The sequence below is a fragment of the Hippocampus zosterae genome, chromosome 19, assembly GCF_025434085.1.
Source record: "Hippocampus zosterae strain Florida chromosome 19, ASM2543408v3, whole genome shotgun sequence".
Lineage (NCBI taxonomy): Eukaryota > Metazoa > Chordata > Actinopteri > Syngnathiformes > Syngnathidae > Hippocampus > Hippocampus zosterae.
The window spans coordinates 5,636,145-5,653,102 of record NC_067469.1 but is presented as its reverse complement, the minus strand read 5'-3'; the positions used below and the strand labels follow the sequence as shown (position 1 = coordinate 5,653,102).

The 16,958-nt window shown below is 43.2% G+C and overlaps 2 protein-coding genes across 2 annotated transcripts; one reads left to right on the top strand and one right to left on the bottom strand.

Moving 5' to 3' along the window:
* The first annotated feature begins 552 nt into the window (after nucleotides 1-552).
* On the top strand, nucleotides 553-3,618 carry LOC127592419 (cytosolic 5'-nucleotidase 1A-like). Its single transcript, XM_052053176.1, has 6 exons — nucleotides 553-814; nucleotides 949-1,116; nucleotides 1,804-1,933; nucleotides 2,006-2,128; nucleotides 2,217-2,401; nucleotides 2,792-3,618. The coding sequence occupies exons 1-6, from the start codon at nucleotides 689-691 to the stop codon at nucleotides 3,152-3,154; spliced, it is 1,095 nt and encodes a 364-aa protein (XP_051909136.1). The 5' UTR covers nucleotides 553-688; the 3' UTR covers nucleotides 3,155-3,618.
* A 7,512-nt stretch (nucleotides 3,619-11,130) lies between these two features.
* LOC127592423 (homeobox protein OTX2-like) lies at nucleotides 11,131-15,777 on the bottom strand. The gene is made up of 4 exons (XM_052053180.1): nucleotides 15,458-15,777; nucleotides 12,905-13,025; nucleotides 12,662-12,813; nucleotides 11,131-11,907 (listed from the first exon to the last, which is right to left on the bottom strand). Exons 2-4 carry the CDS (start codon nucleotides 12,999-13,001, stop codon nucleotides 11,257-11,259), a joined length of 900 nt encoding a protein of 299 aa, XP_051909140.1. The 5' UTR covers nucleotides 13,002-13,025; nucleotides 15,458-15,777; the 3' UTR covers nucleotides 11,131-11,256.
* Nucleotides 15,778-16,958: the final 1,181 nt, after the last annotated feature.

Genomic DNA, 16,958 nt, shown 5'->3' with positions numbered 1-16,958 from the left:
AAATATCTTAACCCAACAGCAAAGGATTTGAAGCAAACAACAAATAATGCACATAAAGTACTGTACAGTTTTTTTTCAGTGCAAAAAACTCTCGCATAAAAATTATCATTCAAGGATGGCCAAAACTACTGACCAGAAACCAACAGTGCAACAACTCACGTTGAACATTTTTTCACAAAAATCAACCCATTCCTAATTTTTATATAACTGGGGATGCTATGCTTTTCCTGCATATTATTCCAAATCTGAAAAAATAAACCACATTACGTCTAGTTATGTTGTAGTACATGTCTGACATCTAGCGGTGCTTGGTAAGATGACAACTGAAAAGTACAGTCGTCCTCCGCATACTTGTAATTTGGGATATTAGGTGCACCAACTGTTTGGCTGGTGAGATATTTTACTCGATTATTCATTTAAATATTTTCAGGACTGTTACTGGGTGTTATATTAACCCGATATAAAAAATAATTATTATTATCACATTACAGTCTATTAAAAGAGGGTACCCACGTTACTTCCGGCATTGACTCAAGAATGCGGTGACGTCATCATGGTGACACACCTACTTCACTTTTGTTTTACTTCCGCAAACTATTTTTTTTCTTTCTCCCAGCAGTTGCTTGTTCTTGGTCGGACTTATTACAAAGCTCTCTCTGGCTAAACAGATCTATTTTCGTTTCGGAAAATGAGCGACATAAAGATAAACGAGTCAAGTCAAGTGGAGGACAAGGCGGAGGAGAAAGAGGAGGAGAAAGACTGGGCCGCGGCCAAAGCGTTTTTTGAACACCTCAAAACAAACAAACCGAGACCGGTAAGTACACGAGTTTGAGCCTCGAGCGTTAACTTCGCGTATTTGTTATATTAGGGACTTTGACTGAAAACGTGACCTCAGTGACAATGTTGTTTTTATGTTTATGATTTTGACTGGTGCCCGTGCCTCTCCAGCCTAAACCCGGGTTTGCTGTCACCATCGCTGTATCATCCCGGACTCTCTTCAACATGGTGGCGGAGAGGCTCATTTATGAAAAGGAAGGAGTGGAGAAGTACGTGGCTTATCAGGTTGAACACGAGAATGAGCCTTTGAAGCCGGGACCTGCTTTCCAATTCGTCAAGGTGAGCTGGCAGGTATTTGACAGCAAGTCTCTGCAGGGTACTTGCTTGCAAGGCGTGGTGCTTGCAATGCTTCACTTGGTCTCACTGTACTGTATGCACACAGGACTACCCACATTGATACGCAATCCACGTTGTGATGCTGGTCAACTTCCTAGTGCAATTTAAATGTATTTGCCTAGGTTTTGTCGAAGTACTTTGGTGTATGTATTTTAAGACTTACATGTCACGTTAATTGAAGACTCAAAATTGTCATTGTGAATGCTTGCTTGTCCATGGGTGAATCAGGTTGCTAGGCCTCGTCGCAATTCACTCTAAAAAATTCACCAACAGCTTTCCAGACATAGGCAAGTCATCTCAACCGGAAATTCAAGGTCGACCATTGTCATCAAAGTATTGTACTTTGTATGTTGATGGTTTAAATTAGGAAAGGTGACTTTTTTTTCCGAGTAAGTGTTTATATATCTTCAAGGGGTGTTAAAACGATGCAAATGTCTTGGTGTTCCCTTTCCGTAGCACATTTTTGAAATCCCTTGCTTGTGTAACGTAGGGAAGTTGCATATTCTGTAGAATATAGCAATCAGGTTGAAGTCGCTGAAACTATCAAATGCAATGGCTGAAGAACATACACTTAAAAGAAGACAACAATATATATATTCAAAACTTTCACCGTACTCCCACAACATGCAGGCGCTGATGACGGTCAACGCTCGGCTGAGGGAGCTCTACCCGGACAGCGAGGAGTTGTTTGACATTGTCCTCATGACAAACAACCACGCCCAAGTTGGAGTTCGCCTCATCAACAGCATCAATCACTATGGTAATCCGGCTGTTGGTGTGATGTTGAACAGCGCTGAACTGCGAACAACTCTTTAACGGAACTTCCTTTCAGATTTGACCATCGAGAGATTCTGTATGACTGGAGGGAAAAGTCCCATCGGCTACCTCAAAGCTTACATGACCAATCTGTATCTCTCCAAGGATGCTGATAAAGTCACCGAGGCCATTGACGAAGGCATGTGATGGAGTTATGAAGATATGACATTGTCCTTCATGTACATGCGCTTAGCCATATGATTTTTTTTTTTATGCTTCTGCTTCAGGCATTGCTGCGGCCACAATGTTCATGCCCGAGACAGAGAATGAGCTGTGCGACAATCAGCTGAGGGTGGCTTTCGATGGTGACGCCGTCCTCTTCTCGGATGAGTCGGAGATCATTGTGAAGCAAAGGGGCCTGGACAGCTTTTTTGAGCATGAGAAGAAATTTGAGAACAAACCACTTGCTCAGGTACCTGCTCTTGTCTTTTAAGGAGACATCAGGTATAATTTATAATTAAATGTTTTTTTTTCCTCATATTAGAGGCGGATGAAGTAGGCCGAGTCACACTGAACTGACTTTTTTTCTGTATTCGGAGTACATACACAATTCAAACGAAAACAGTTGAACGTTGTGCCTGTAATACATATCTTTATTGTCATAAGGGCGAGGGACCAACAAATAAGCAATTTTATTCATTGTGTATCTTTTTGAATTAATCAGCTAATTAATGCGTACTCTGAATTTTATTCTTCCAAATATAAGAATTGTATTTTAAATCCCCAATGACAGGCACTAATGCTAAACTTGGTGTGAAATTGTCAATCATGTCAAATAATTTAACACTTGTGATGGTTTTAGGGCCCCTTGAAGTGCTTCCTGGAGGCTTTAGGGAAGCTCCAGAGAAAATTTTACGCCAAAAACGAGCGTTTGGATTGCCCCATAAGAACCTTCCTGGTCACGGCCCGGAGCGCCGCCAGCTCGGGGGCTCGAGTGCTGAAGACCCTTCGCAGTTGGGGACTGGAGGTGGACGAGGCTCTCTTCCTGGCCGGAGCCCCAAAAGGGCCCCTGCTGCAGAAGATAAAACCGCACATCTACTTTGACGACCAGATGTTTCACATTGAGGGGGCCAAAGAACTGGGCACCATCTCCGCTCACGTCCCCTACGGAATCGGACAGAAGTACCACAGGGGCAAACTCATCGAGCAGCCAAAAAAGGAGTGAACTGCTTAAGGAGAAAAGATGATACATTGAATTTGTACTACAGTTTTATATTCTGAGGAAAAAGGATTATAGAGTATATCATCTTGTCATAAAGTTTGCAGTTTACTGGAGACGTTTGTTACGGTATAGGGCTTTTGTATTTTGTATTTTCTAGTTTTTTAAATGACTTTTCAAACCACCTTACTGTGTATTTTAAAAGCGAGAGATTCACCAGCCCACACACTTTCACTCAGTTTTGTACTGAACCGTGCTAAAAAAGTTAACTTATTTTGTTGCTTTTTCCTGTTGTAGTCATGGAAGCACACAACGATCTTTTCTAGCATTAATTGATTTGTTTTGACTTGAAAACTTTGTATTTGTCATCACGTGATAGCCAAGCCTTCAACTGTTACTTCCTGTCAGCACTTTTGCGATTGTATTTACCTAGTTTTACGTCATGTTTGATATAAAAGCGTCAAACACTACTTCATTCAAGTGTTTTGTTTTACTTTGTGTTTTCTGCTCAATCTAAACAAACCTCGTTTTTAAATATACGTTGACAGTGACGCACTTTGACCGCAATGTCTCTCCTGTACGGTAGTGGGCGCTGTCTACCACAAAATGTTGTAATTCGCCTTTTTTAGAAGACTCGCCCGTGAGCATGATTGATTTTGGTTTGAGATTTTTTTTTTCTTCATCAACTAAAACCACCGGCAAACTAAGAAGAGGGTAAGATTTCTTGACCTTGAAATGCTCATTCTAAAGTACGTTTCACGTTGCTTTCCTAGCGAGTAACTGTTTAAGGCAGGGGTGTCAAACTCAGTTCCTGGAGGGCCGCTGTCCTGCATGTTTTCCAGGTCTCCCTGATTCAATGCACCTGATTCGAGTGAACTGGTTAAATGTCAGGCTTCCGCAGAGCTTGCTGATGATCTGATCAATTCTCATTCGGTGAAGGTTGAGGCAGAGAGTCAGATAATACTCAGTTCTGACAACATCACCAAATGCGCCCTCCCAGAAGAAAGAATTTGAGGAACAGTATCATCACCAGGTCAGAACATCCACAAAAACAGTCACATGCTTACTCAGTCTTTGAAAATGGTGGCGTCCTGAACGGCAACTTGTTTCTATTTTTTTGTGTGTTTTTAAATGACTAAAATATTGTCTCATTGGAGTTAACAGCAACAACAACAAATGCTTGTTTTGCGGACCACGCAGATCATATTTTTGTGTTGCTTTGATTTACTTTTCATAATGCTCATTTTGTGTGCATCAATGATGGAACCACAAGAGGGCGCTCACGCTTTATTATACTGCCCTAGCCTTTACCTTGGACGCATTGGCAGCACAGTATGGACAATAAATTGACAAAAGTAAAACAACCCATTTTAATTGTACTAAACATAATAAAATAACACTGCTCAGCACACAAAAAAATCTCACTCTCGAAAACCTATATGGGAACATATTGACTTTAACAACGCAGAATGAAGGCTGTTGTGTCAACATGGCGTTTATTTCTGAAGTGTGCTTTATTTGGTTATTTCTAGTCTTGAATTGTATTTCTTTGCCTGGAGCCATGTCTTTATACCTTTTTTGGCCCTTTAAGCACTAATAATAATGCACAATTAGTTTTTGAAGTCGGGTAACTTGTTTGGAACTGAAGGTTACAAAAAAACAAACTTTTTTTAAAAACACTTTTAGGTCAGGGAGTACTGAGAAAATTTACAAACACATCGGATTCCTGGTTTGGCCGAAAAATGGAAAAACAAAACCTGCACTTTCACAGGGATCAATTTTCATCACTTTTGCAAGGTCTGCAATTTCCTAAAAAACGTCCAAACTGCTCAAACAACACTTTCAGGTCAGGGAGCACCGGGAAACCATCCCAAAACACATCAGGACTCGTGGTGTGGCCCGAAAATAGGGGGTCAAAATGCACTTTCACATGTTTCTTTTCTCTCTCCTGCACCAACGTCTCTACAACAGCGCGTGCATGTGTGTGACGGAGAAGCGCGTGCTCGCGCTCAATCCCGGCCATCCGGATTAGTGACGTCGACGTCGGCGCTCACCCTCACCGTTCTGATAAGAGCGCAAATGCCGAAGTCTTCCTGCCGTCTTGCTTTCCCGCTTGCCTGCTGCTCCTCTGCTCCTTGTGCTCAATTTCAGATAGCGCTAATGGAATCTGTCCTGCACGATTGTAATGCAAGCGAGACTCATTCTCCACGGAGCTTGGAACTGTCAACTTGGCGTGTGTGTTTTGTAAGGGGGGGAAGCGGGTATGAGGGGGTGGGGGGGGGGGGTCATAGAAGGAGAGGACGATGTGTGTGCATGTGTATACTATATAAATGTATGACAGGCTCCTTCCTTCTTGTCATATGGCTGTTGTGCAACCTACAGCGGTACCCTCACCTTGTGTTTTGTCATGATTAAGTAGTGAACTTTTTCAGAGTTATGACTTCATTGTTTCCATCCAATGGTGCATGCAAAGAAGGAAGGAGCACATGCTTCATCACCGCTGGCGTTTCACAGGAAAAGCTCGAATGGATTAAATCCACGGAACCGAACATTAGAGAAGTGCAGAGTTCATCTCGTAGACAGAAGAGGGAGGAAAAGGCAAATGGTTATCTACCGGGGTGTAAGAATCAGAGGCTGCAGAGTGTGATACTGACGAGGAAGAAAAGACGCCACATGGTGAGGAAGACGGGGCCAATAAAGACAACCAGAAGGTGGGGGCCTGGCAAATTGGCAAAGTCAGGGGTCTGTCCCTGCTTTGCATTTCATTTACATGGCTGGCCCTATCGACCAATCGGATTGGGAGTGCAGCCCATGGCTTAGGAAGCCGAATAAAGACTCCAAATGCCTTCACTGCTCTCATCCCGCTCGTTTATAATACCCTGCCTGCCTCTCTTTTCTCTCTCCCCTCCGTAATACCCTCGCTTGGTCTCTGTGGAAGTAAACCCTGTCCGCTGTGATAGTGGGATGAGCTTGATTGGGAGACATGCGGGGGGGAGGGGGGGGGGCTTTTCTTCGGGCTGCCACCACTGAAAAAAATATATATAATTGCGAGCTCATATAGAGTAGGAGCCTGTCACGCGTGTTTCCTAAGATTTTGGACAAAAAGTAAAGTCAAGTGGAAGAAGGTTGTTCCATCTTCGGTTTGTTTGGATTTTGAATCAGTTTTCCTTTCGGTTTAAAGTTGTCGGGCGCGTTTGCCTTCGGGTTTTGCTCCGCAGATCCCAGAAGGTTGTGTGAATTGTGCCCTCTAGAGGGCAGTGTGAGACAGGCGTGTGGATAACATTTCCATACAAAGACACAAAGGAGACTGTCGCAAATACCCGTATCAATTTCACAAAATCGATTGCATATGACTATGAACGAGAATAATTCCAAGTGTGATTTTCAATTATAATAATAATAATAATTATTATTATTATTATTCTGCTAGTTTTACTGTAAAATTCAACTAGGTGTGCCCATAAACACTTGGAGAGGGCAAAATAGTTATCTCAAGCTGGAAAAAAGAGGGTCTTGGTATGGTGCGAGAATAGACATACAGTGTTGGTACAGATAGAAGTAACGTATCATTATATTCCTAATTCAAGATTTATAGGACTAAAGAATGGATCAGTTTGTGTGGGCCTATGGCTCATACTTTCCCCAACCCTGCACTATATCCCCAAAAAAGTTGTTCCGACAACAATTTCAAACTAGAGAGGTAATTTACCGTCAAACTGTAAACACGTCAACTCATTACTACAGTGTTGGAATGTCATACGTTGCATGACATGAATGACAATGATTAATCACTAGGCCTCCATCATTGTCATTATTTTCCCTTTTCTTTGCCTCACAGGCAGTCATTCACTCCATTGCCGTTAATCATCAATAACAATACCTGATTTGTCAGGGAGGAGTGTTTACAATGGGATGTAGCCCACCCCACACCCCAGCCCACCCTCTGTCAAACCACCACAGTGTGTCAGTGTGCCACCAATTACCCAGCACAACTTGAATGAGGTCATAACGGGATGGGGTCATTAGCAAAACAAACCCAGCAACCCCGCGGGGGCTTGCAGGGGGGGTGCGGGGAGGCATTTTGGAGGGATTGGTGTGGTGAGTGCTCGAGGGGTATGTGGACTGTACTGGTGGAAGGACTCGCTCTCTGTCACTACCGTAATAATACGAGTTGCCAATCAGTCACTCAAGTACATTTCGTGGAGTTGGCCTTAAAGAAGTTTGGATTTACTATGACCTATAGATGAACCCCGCACTTAGCTTTTTAAGTCTTGGTCTTACTCGTGTAACAAAATTTATTTGACTGTTCAATATGAACTCGTCTTGTGTGTGGTTGACTCAAAAAAAATTGACTCATTGACTCAAAATCGCCATCCTCACAAATCCGAATGGAGCCCATTCACAGATATTGACGATGCTATTAGCGAGCCTCGAGGCCCGTCCGGTTTGCGCGCTTGCGTGTCCATATTTGTGTTTGTATACCTCCATTGTGACGCGTGTAATCCGCATGCTCGCTAATCCCTAAGCAGGTGGCGCTGCGTGTGACGGCTGCAGGGGTTGCGTCGAGGGCACACGCTTCCAGTATCACACACACACGCGCACAAGATTGAGCCACATCCACACTAGAGTGCTCGATGTGGTGTTTAGTCTTCTTGCCTGATGTACACCGACCGGGCTGAAGGGGAAACACGCACCGCTTACCCGTTACCCTTTGATTCCGCTTATCACCCAAGCCCTGCCCCCTGCACGCCGCCATCTCAAACAGACACGCTCGCCTCCGGGAGCTGGTGGCGAGGCATCTGTCTACTGTACGATGCCTCCATCTGCCTCTCAGCCAGACGCGCTTAACGAGCGGGAAGGAAAATAGCAAGCCTAATAGTAGTTCCCACTCCCAGCTATAGAGGAATACGTGGCGTGGATGAAGCAGGCAAGTGAGCGGCGTTTGTTGACCCGACCTGAGACTCTGAGGCCCCTCCAACTTTGACCTCTACATTGTAAATAGGCGGACGGCACAGTTTGGCGGTTGAGATGGCGGCGCGACACGCCCGTATGACCTCGGTTAAACCCACTTAAGTGACTCTACCTTCCTTAATTTTGTAATTTGTGTTGTAACCAGTGGTCAACAAATTCGCAATCTGAGTTAATTTTGGGACACCCATCTCATTGATGTGACTTTGAGGATTAAATTGATGGAGTCTGTTTTTACACCATCTACCTGTTGCCCTTTGATCAGGCGATTTATGATGCGCACCCACTCATGGTCAAATTTTGGTGCTTTGTTGCCCAAACGTTCGTAATCCGACGTTGTGAACAGAAGGAACCATTCAAGAAGCATTCATTTTATATAAAGATAAATATCTCTTTTTTTTTTACATCTTTCGGATTTTTCTTGAATCCTGGAATCCACTTTATAGATATAGATATATAGTCTTGTCTGACGTGTACACTTACTATAACCACAATGAGATTGCAAATCCACGGCTGCCGTTTTGTGTCTCGCGCGAGCGTGCGCACTCAACGGCCCGTCTGACTCCGACACACAAACGCCATTGTCTCGCTCATTCAAATGAGATTCCACGAGTGGAGCAGCAGTGTTGTTGTTCATGCTGTTGTCACAGATGAATAATGTATGGGGCTGCCGTGGTTGATATGTGATCGAATGTAGGACACACGCTTATGCATAACAATAGTCTACAGTTGTGTTCTCACCAGCAAAACTGGCCACTTAGCTCCCACGTTCGCTTTTTAATGCTGTTGCCGCGCCTCGCCTCTGACAGTTGCTCAGTCGCCCCCGGTCTACTTTCACTTCTTTTGTTTCTGAGACAAAAATGAAATCACGCGCCTGTCGCCGGACAGCTGATCTCATACCGATAACAGTCTATATCACCCCTCAACCCCCACCCCCCGTTCTCCCTCCCAATGGGATTTTGAATCAGGAATTGTCCGTTTTAAACGTTTCTCTTGACGCGCCTTTCCTCGCTCCCAGACACGGATTGACCTTTCACTTATGTGACATTAACTGGGTGTCCTATATACGATCATGACTTGGAGAAATAGTGTGCAAAATGTGTGCAAACCTGTCTGATCAATAATTCAGCTAAGTCAGTGAACATCTCGATTAGCCTGTGGCTTCAATTGGAACCCAGAAATTGGGAATTAATACATACGTTTAACAAATACATATTTTGACCCAAAAAAAACACTTTTTTGTTATAGTAGTAATTCATTCTCATAACGTCATGACTTTTCTCGCAATTTGTTTGATTTCAATTTTATTTCATCCTCAACAAAAACAGTCACATTTAAACTTTTCTACAGTATTTTGTTGGGGGACAGGAGGGAGGGGGGGGTTGTTTTTGAAGACTGGTAGTTAGTGCTACAGTGTTTGATGAGAGTTTAACCACAACAGTCCCCCCCCCCCCCCATTTCAGCTGAGGTTTAAAAAAATAAATAAATATGACCCTTTATTTTTACATTTACGTCAGGAATCTGCCATGGAATTCCCAGACCCACAGTCAGGTGAATCATCTTGGGAAAGCCTGGCCTCAGGACCCCCCCCCCCCCCCCAAAAAAAAGCCAGAAGAAGCTTCCGAGGCTTGCTCTTCTACTTTATTGTTTGCCATGCTCACAAGCGAACAGGGGATTAATAAAGCGCGTCTGGCAGCTCCATATGGCCCCTCTGGTGGCACTTGTGCTTAATTAAAAGCCAATGGATACTCGAGTGGTCTCGGCAGCGTGGGGGTCGTTGGGGGTGGGGGGGTTCTTCTCTTTTCCTGCTACTTAAGGGCCACTCATGACTTTCTGCTCTCTGTTGCCATTTGGTTATCGCAACCTGTTGAAGTTGATGCAGGATGTTGCGGGGGAGCGAAATATTCTTTCCAGTGACCCAGTGACAGGTTCTGGGGCATTTGAATTCTGTCTTTGTATGTCCCAAGACTTTTTGTTACTTTTAAATGTGGCCCCAAAACTTTTTCCAAAGGCAAACAATTGTCACATTTTCATATCTCCGATTGCAGTGATGAGATTTGATTCAAACGTTGCTGCGTTCAAAACCGACTTGTCTTAATATATCCTTGGCGGCTAATTGGAGGTTAAACGGACAACAAAGCCCTCCTCTAGTCCTAATTAGAGTGATACCTCCATGCCTCCACTCCCGTAATCCTGCACGTAGACGGTTCCCTTCCCCCAAAAATCTTAATCCCTGCAGCAGATTGAAGTGATTTTTTTTCGATTGATCGTCTCTTGATTTGAAAGAGACTGTGGGTCAGAAGTTGAAGGAAATACATTAGTGTTTATAGTCTTGTAATGTTCTGGTGTAATTGTGACTTCTCCTTATATGACTTAAATTGGATAAAATAACCCTTATTTGTCCCACACTGGGAATATTTGCAAATTTGACTTCACCTCAACTTTATTCTCAGAATGTTGTCTTTTGTCCAACAATAGTCAGACTTGTAATTTAAGTGATTTATTTCTCATAACTACTGTATGTATGACTTTGGTTCTTTGAAGTCGGCAATTTACTTTCTCCTAACTTTGCAATATGTCTTTTCGTTGCAATGTGCAACGTTGATAGAGGTCACAAAGCAAAAACAGCAGATATAGGCTTTGTACACATGCAACTTGGCTCATGTTTATTTAAATACAGCGTTACCTGCATAGTCCCCATTTGAAGTGTAATAATTTATCATTGAACCGCTGCTTGCAAAAATAAAAATAAAAATGGCAACAAAAAAAGAGGAAATTAATCTAGAAGAACATAGAACAAAGCAAAATTGGATAAAAGAGAAAATAGAGGGAAACGTTTGATTGTCTTTTCGTTTTTTAAACATATTTGTCTTAAATTAAGTAGTGCATCCATGTCAGAAATCTTGCACACGCCAAAACTTTGATCACATTGGGGATGCTTAAAAAGTTTATTTAACTCCCCCACCTACCCCCACCAAAAAGTTCCGTTCTTGTTTTTTTAATTGTTCCTTCTGCTCGATCAAAGTCTGGAGTGTGAATTCTCAGATGAAAAAAAGGGGGGGAAGAGGTAGAAGAGGAGTCCCCCACCCCGCACCCCTCTGGCCGGCTCGCGCCCGCTCCCACAGGGCCTGTAAATCAAATCACAAAACCTGGAACTTCCACGCCGCCTGCTGCTCTTTATAATCCAAACAATCGGTGTTGAAATTGAGCTTCCATGAGGACGAAGTTGTCTGGTCCTTATAGTCCATGCAGTCTGCGGTGCCTCCGTAGCCGTACGCGGACGAGGAGAGCGACGACGCCGGGCTCAGGTGGCTGGACACCCCGCCGCCGCCGCCGCCTCCTCCTCCGCTGCTCATCGGGCTCATGGCGGAGCTCAGCTGGTGGTGGTGGTGGTGGTGCATCGGCGAGAGGTATGAGCCGCAGTCCATGCCGGAGAAGTAGGACGACGAACCCGTGTAGCCCTGGTTGTAGGCAGACGTGGCCTGGGTGTACGTCACCGGGTAGGAGCGCTGCATGCAGGAGGACGCCGAGGAAGCGGACATGGGGTCGGGCAGAGGCGAAATGGAAGCCGGGCTCCAGATGGACACCGGCGTCGCCGTGGTGCTCACGGGCGGCAGAGAGGCGTTGGAGGGCGGCGTGAACTGGCCGCTCGCCCCGCTGTCCGAGCTGGCCTCCCGGACCGGAGAGGGTTTCTTTTTCACCGGCCTGGTGCTGGACGCTTTGCTGGGTGCTCCGCTTTGGGTCTGCTGGGCCTGCTGGCGGTGTTTGGCCCTTCGGTTTTTGAACCATACCTGCACACAATATCATGCAACGATTGTATCAAATATAATAAACAATATTTTTCGTCAATAGAGGCCAAGACAATTACTTGATCAATTACAGCCTGTCACTCTAAAATGCATTTAAAATGTAACCTATAAATGCTTATTCAATAATAAAAAGCAATCGGTGCATCGTTTTTGCACCCACCTCACACTTTAAGCACCAAATAAAAATGTAAATATTTGCCTATATGCAGAAACAAACGAAGTCGACATTGAACTGTAAAATATGTGCCCCAAAATGCTCATATAATTGTGTTGATTAAAATTCGTTCCGATATATTTTCCGTACATAATTATTTAAAGCTCGTGGACAAACACCCGTGCAAGCATTTAATACCACAACATGTTTGCGTCATAAACATTTGATGCATGATATTTTTCACACATCTAAACCGTTTCCCCAGTAATTAAATCATTTAAAACCCTGCAAGTGATGCCAAATAGGGCAAATAGTACTGAGTAGTATTTCAGTATTTCAATTCCAAAAGTGAATCTCTAGACAAGATGGAAATATTTCTGATAGTTTGGAAAAATCCAAATTGTACCCTTTCGGGAATTTGCAATTCACAAGAAATTATTATTATTCTTTTAGATATGAGTGAGGAAATGACCTTCTGAATCGCATCGTCTTGTGTACACTAGATTTTTTTTCATTGAACATTTGAAAAAAAATTAACAGAATATACTAGTTGAATGATTTTTTGGGGGGGGGGGGGCTGACCTGCACTCTGGATTCAGGCAGGTTAATCTTGAGGGCCACCTCCTCCCTCATGAAGATGTCCGGGTAGCGCGTCTTGGTGAACAGGTTTTCCAGCACGTCCAGCTGGGCCCTGGTGAAGGTGGTCCTCTCCCGCCTCTGTTTCCGAGGCGTGCCTGCGTGCAAATGTGATGAAACACGCATGAACAAAATCACCCCCCCAAAAAATGTCCCTTCACTTATTTTCCAAAATAGTTCATGATTTACCTTGGTATCCCACGGTAGGGTGCAGTAGGTCCACCCCAGGGGAGGATAAACTGAGTCCGTTGACCGTGTAAGGGGGCTGCTTCAAGTAGGACATCATTATGATGGCTGATAACCCGCCCCCGAAAAAAAACGTTAAAATTGAACAAAAATAGTTTTTTCCTGCTCTTTTAGTTCCAAGATGATGATAGAGGTGCGACAAAAGAAGTGGGGGTCTCAAACGTGTGCAGGGGCTCTTAAACCCATAGACCCTCCCCCCTCCCCTCTATCCCCTCCCCTCCCAGCTGTCTGTCTATCCGCCCCCCCCCAAAACATACTCCTCTCTTAAAAACAAAACATTGTCGTTAAAAAATGCACCTCCTCCCCCCATTCTCTTCCCCTCTTCATCAAGCATTACCATATATACCCACAGGTTAGGCCGCAGCTAAATGGGCAGTTGATTGGGGGGCCATTTGCAAGGACAAAGCCCACTGTTGACGATAAGTAACGCTGATAATAAGAAGTTGCAAACAAAAGCTGCAAACTGAGATGCGCCATTCAGATACAATGAAGCCCCCCCATCACCCCTGCCAGCTCCGACACAGTGCACCCCCCACCCATACTTCCAATTTTTGTGATGTGTTTGCATTAAAAGCTCCGCACATGTCAATGTGACCTAATTACAATACGAAGGATAACTTTTGGGGGGCAGTCATGAAGAAGCGGGTCTAATTTTGAAATCACATTTAAAAGCAAGTAAACACTCCTGCCTCCGACTCACTTTTAACACCCCCCCTCCCCGACTTCGTCCTCATCTTCTAATGAATTGCTCCCGGTAATTAGATTTGGAAGGTGAGACTATCGCAAAGTGTTGATTAGGAGGCGGTACTTAATCTTAATCTAAACAAACAAGGAGATTGAAGGGTTTGTTTTCAACGTGCGCATTACATCGTGGAAGTTTTTCTTCATCAAATAATTACCCTTACGTTATATAATAAAAAAAACACAGTACGTATATATATTTTTTAATTGATTACTTATCAGCCTCGTGTGATTGCAGTAATATTTTTAAAGGTTCATAGTCATCAAAGTCTAACTTTGTTGTGATTTTTATACAAATGTAGGCCTGTTTTGAAACCTGCTCGTGTTTTTTCCATTGCATGCATGTATACGATGCACACACACGCGCGCGCACGCACACACACACACGTGCATAGGTTTGTTGTCCAGTTAATTTAGACAAATGAGAAATTTATTATAGTATGTTTTCTCGCTTTTTGTGTGTCCTTAATTTTTTTAATACAGCCAATAACGGACGCTGCAATCTGTCACTTTTTGTGGGCCCCCACCCAGACTGCACCCCCTGCTCCTCCTCCCTCCACCCCTTAAACCACCGGTTGCTCCACATCCGTTCAATAATAATCATCATAAGTACCGGTCTTTAATTGTCATTGGCAATCAAGAAGAGATGATTTCTTTTTGGACGAGTTAATCAGAGTGGCACGCGTTGGCCTGATTAGAGGGACGCTGTGCAGGGGGGTGGGGTCTCATTGTATGCACAATACACTCGAAGTCTACGAGAACAGCTGAAGTTTATTTGCGGTTAGTTCGTGCAACTTGAAATGAGTGTGGATGTAGCGTGTTGACTCCCTTTTACCTTCAATTGGTCTGTAAACACCGGCGCAACAACATCTAATTTTGCACCCCCGCTCTGTTTTTATTTTCTTTTTAAATGAGTTGTACAGGTTATAAGTCTCATTAAACTTGTATATATATATATATAGTATATAGTCCGCTTCCCTCATTTTTGCATCAGTACCCTCAGACAAAGATTGGCATTGTGTTGATCACACCAGCTGACTGCCAGACACACATGAACACACACACACATACACACACACCAAAAAAAAAAAAACAATATGAACAATAACAACCGACACACCGTTTTTATTTTTTATTGTTATCAATCTCTTGGCAAATCCTCCAGGATCCTTCATCTAAATGTAATTCGAAAAATAGCCGACTATCATATCGAATTATAACATGACTAATTTTGCCTTTTTAAAAAAATATCTTTCTCTTGTTTCTGTTGTCATTGTTATTTTATAAATGTGTCTTTATTCTATTTCTATAGCTTATTTGAATTATTTTAAAAATAAAATGTTGTCTAGAATTGATTATATCATTAAAATGAATGAATAAAAACTTTCCTTTCCACCCTAGTCAAGGCCTACAATCTAACTGATTTTATCGCTATAATTAAGTCTTAGTAGCATGAGTAAACATGGTCCTGGTACATGCATCCAAGTGGTTTTATCTTAACTTGTGCTCCATTAAACACTTGAATGCCTTTTTCACTGGAGGGGCGTCAACATTGCAAAGTTTCCTAAGCAAAAAAAAAAAAACGCCTCCTCAATTAACTCCCAACATGGACTACCACCTTCCTCCTCTTCCCCCACCCTCCTCTTCCTCCGCTCTGCCACCATTTGGGTGAAGCGAGGGGAGTAGGAGCTGGAAAGGGGGGGCGGGGTGTATCCAACTCTATTCAATTAAAGTAAAATAAACGTTTACACTTACCGTAATGCGTTCAAGGGCCTCCCCTCTGGCTGCTCAACTCCAGTTTTAAGCGGATGATACTTGCTGATGCACACTATTTATGCACTCACTAAAAGGAGAGAGAGAGAATCTGAGCGAGCCAGACTGAGAATGAGCGACTTTTAGGAGCCAATAGAAAGCAGAGAACAGGACACAAACGTGACGATGCACCATTGATTGCGGTCGATTTATAATACTGAGATTTTGATTAGCGCTGGCCTGACAGTTAAGATAATAATGAAATTTTTGTGGCTACTATTTTGCTTGTTCACCATCCTACTAATATTTCTAATTTCTCTTTCTAATATTTTGACCATCGTGACTAAATTTACACAATCTCAAGTGTGATTTTAAATACAACAGCAATAATGTTAAAATATTTTATATGTATTTATTGAAAAATATTTTTTTTCCCTCTCCCTACCCAGCGTTTTCCTTTCTGAATTCTGATTGTAATTTCCCCATTGCGGGACAAATAAAGGATATCTTATCTTAATAAAATATATGATATAGCTTTGCTGTGAATTGTACCGTTTTTTTTTTTACTTTATTAAAAAAATCTTTGACTATTAAAATAGTTGCATGTCACTCGTGCACTTTTTTTTTTATAGCGCTAAAGTGGCAGCCCATTTACCATTCCCATCATTTCCCCCAGATCCTCCACCCCACCCTGCATGGGCCGAAAAATTCTCCTCATAAACACGAATGATTGACTTCTCATACCATTACATACTAGAAAACAAGTTTACATAGTAATTTTGTACAATTTTAAGATGCTATGTCCCCCCCTCCAATACTGCAGCATGTGACATGCATGCCAGAAACCACCATGGCTCCAAACTTTACTTCATGTGAGACTTTTTTTCTTTCATGAGAGGTCATTGGAAATTGAAAGAATATCCACAGCAGTTGATCTAAGAGGATGTTTTCGTTGCTTGGTAGGTGCTCCTGTTTTAATGTGCTCAGAAGTCAACGAAATTCTTGCACTTACTCCCCTATTTTCTTTCCAGACAGGGAAAAGTGGGACGTCATTCATGCAATCAAAAAGTATTATGTATCTAGAATTATGTCCTGATACAGCCCTAACCAAAGAGCCCCTCCACATCCCACCCCCCCTGCTTCATTACCCATCTTGTCAGCTTCCCGTTGAGTGCTTTCATCTTCAGCTGTATTATATATAATTCATGCAGGCAGAGAGATATCTCCCAGCTCCGGGGGGAGCATTTTTCGGCTAAACGGGCGGCCGCGCTTGTCAAAGAAAAGGTAAATGATCTTGTTAATGTGTCAGGCAATACTCGCTCCTCCTGTCTGGAGCCTGATTGACAGAGTCCGACTAGATGCCACGGGACATGTCTGTGGTCAAGGTCAAATCTATGACTCCATCTGTTAGACCCCATGCCCCCCGACACACACACACACACACACACAACTGTATGGCACATTAGTTTTCTGGTGCCATCTGCACAGGAGATGTGACACTGAT

Bases quoted from the DNA above. Each gene is read 5' to 3' on its own strand.
- LOC127592423 (XM_052053180.1), bottom strand. From the start codon at position 13,001: ATGATGTCCTACTTGAAGCAGCCCCCTTACACGGTCAACGGACTCAGT. The intron at 12,814-12,904 runs GTAAATCATGAA...ATTTGCACGCAG, and splicing joins CCCTACCGTGGGATACCAAG to GCACGCCTCGGAAACAGAGG. The intron at 11,908-12,661 runs GTCAGCCCCCCC...TATTGTGTGCAG, and splicing joins TGCCTGAATCCAGAGTGCAG to GTATGGTTCAAAAACCGAAG.
- LOC127592419 (XM_052053176.1), top strand. From the start codon at position 689: ATGAGCGACATAAAGATAAACGAGTCAAGTCAAGTGGAGGACAAGGCG. The intron at 815-948 runs GTAAGTACACGA...GTGCCTCTCCAG, and splicing joins AAACAAACAAACCGAGACCG to CCTAAACCCGGGTTTGCTGT. The intron at 2,402-2,791 runs GTACCTGCTCTT...TGATGGTTTTAG, and splicing joins AGAACAAACCACTTGCTCAG to GGCCCCTTGAAGTGCTTCCT.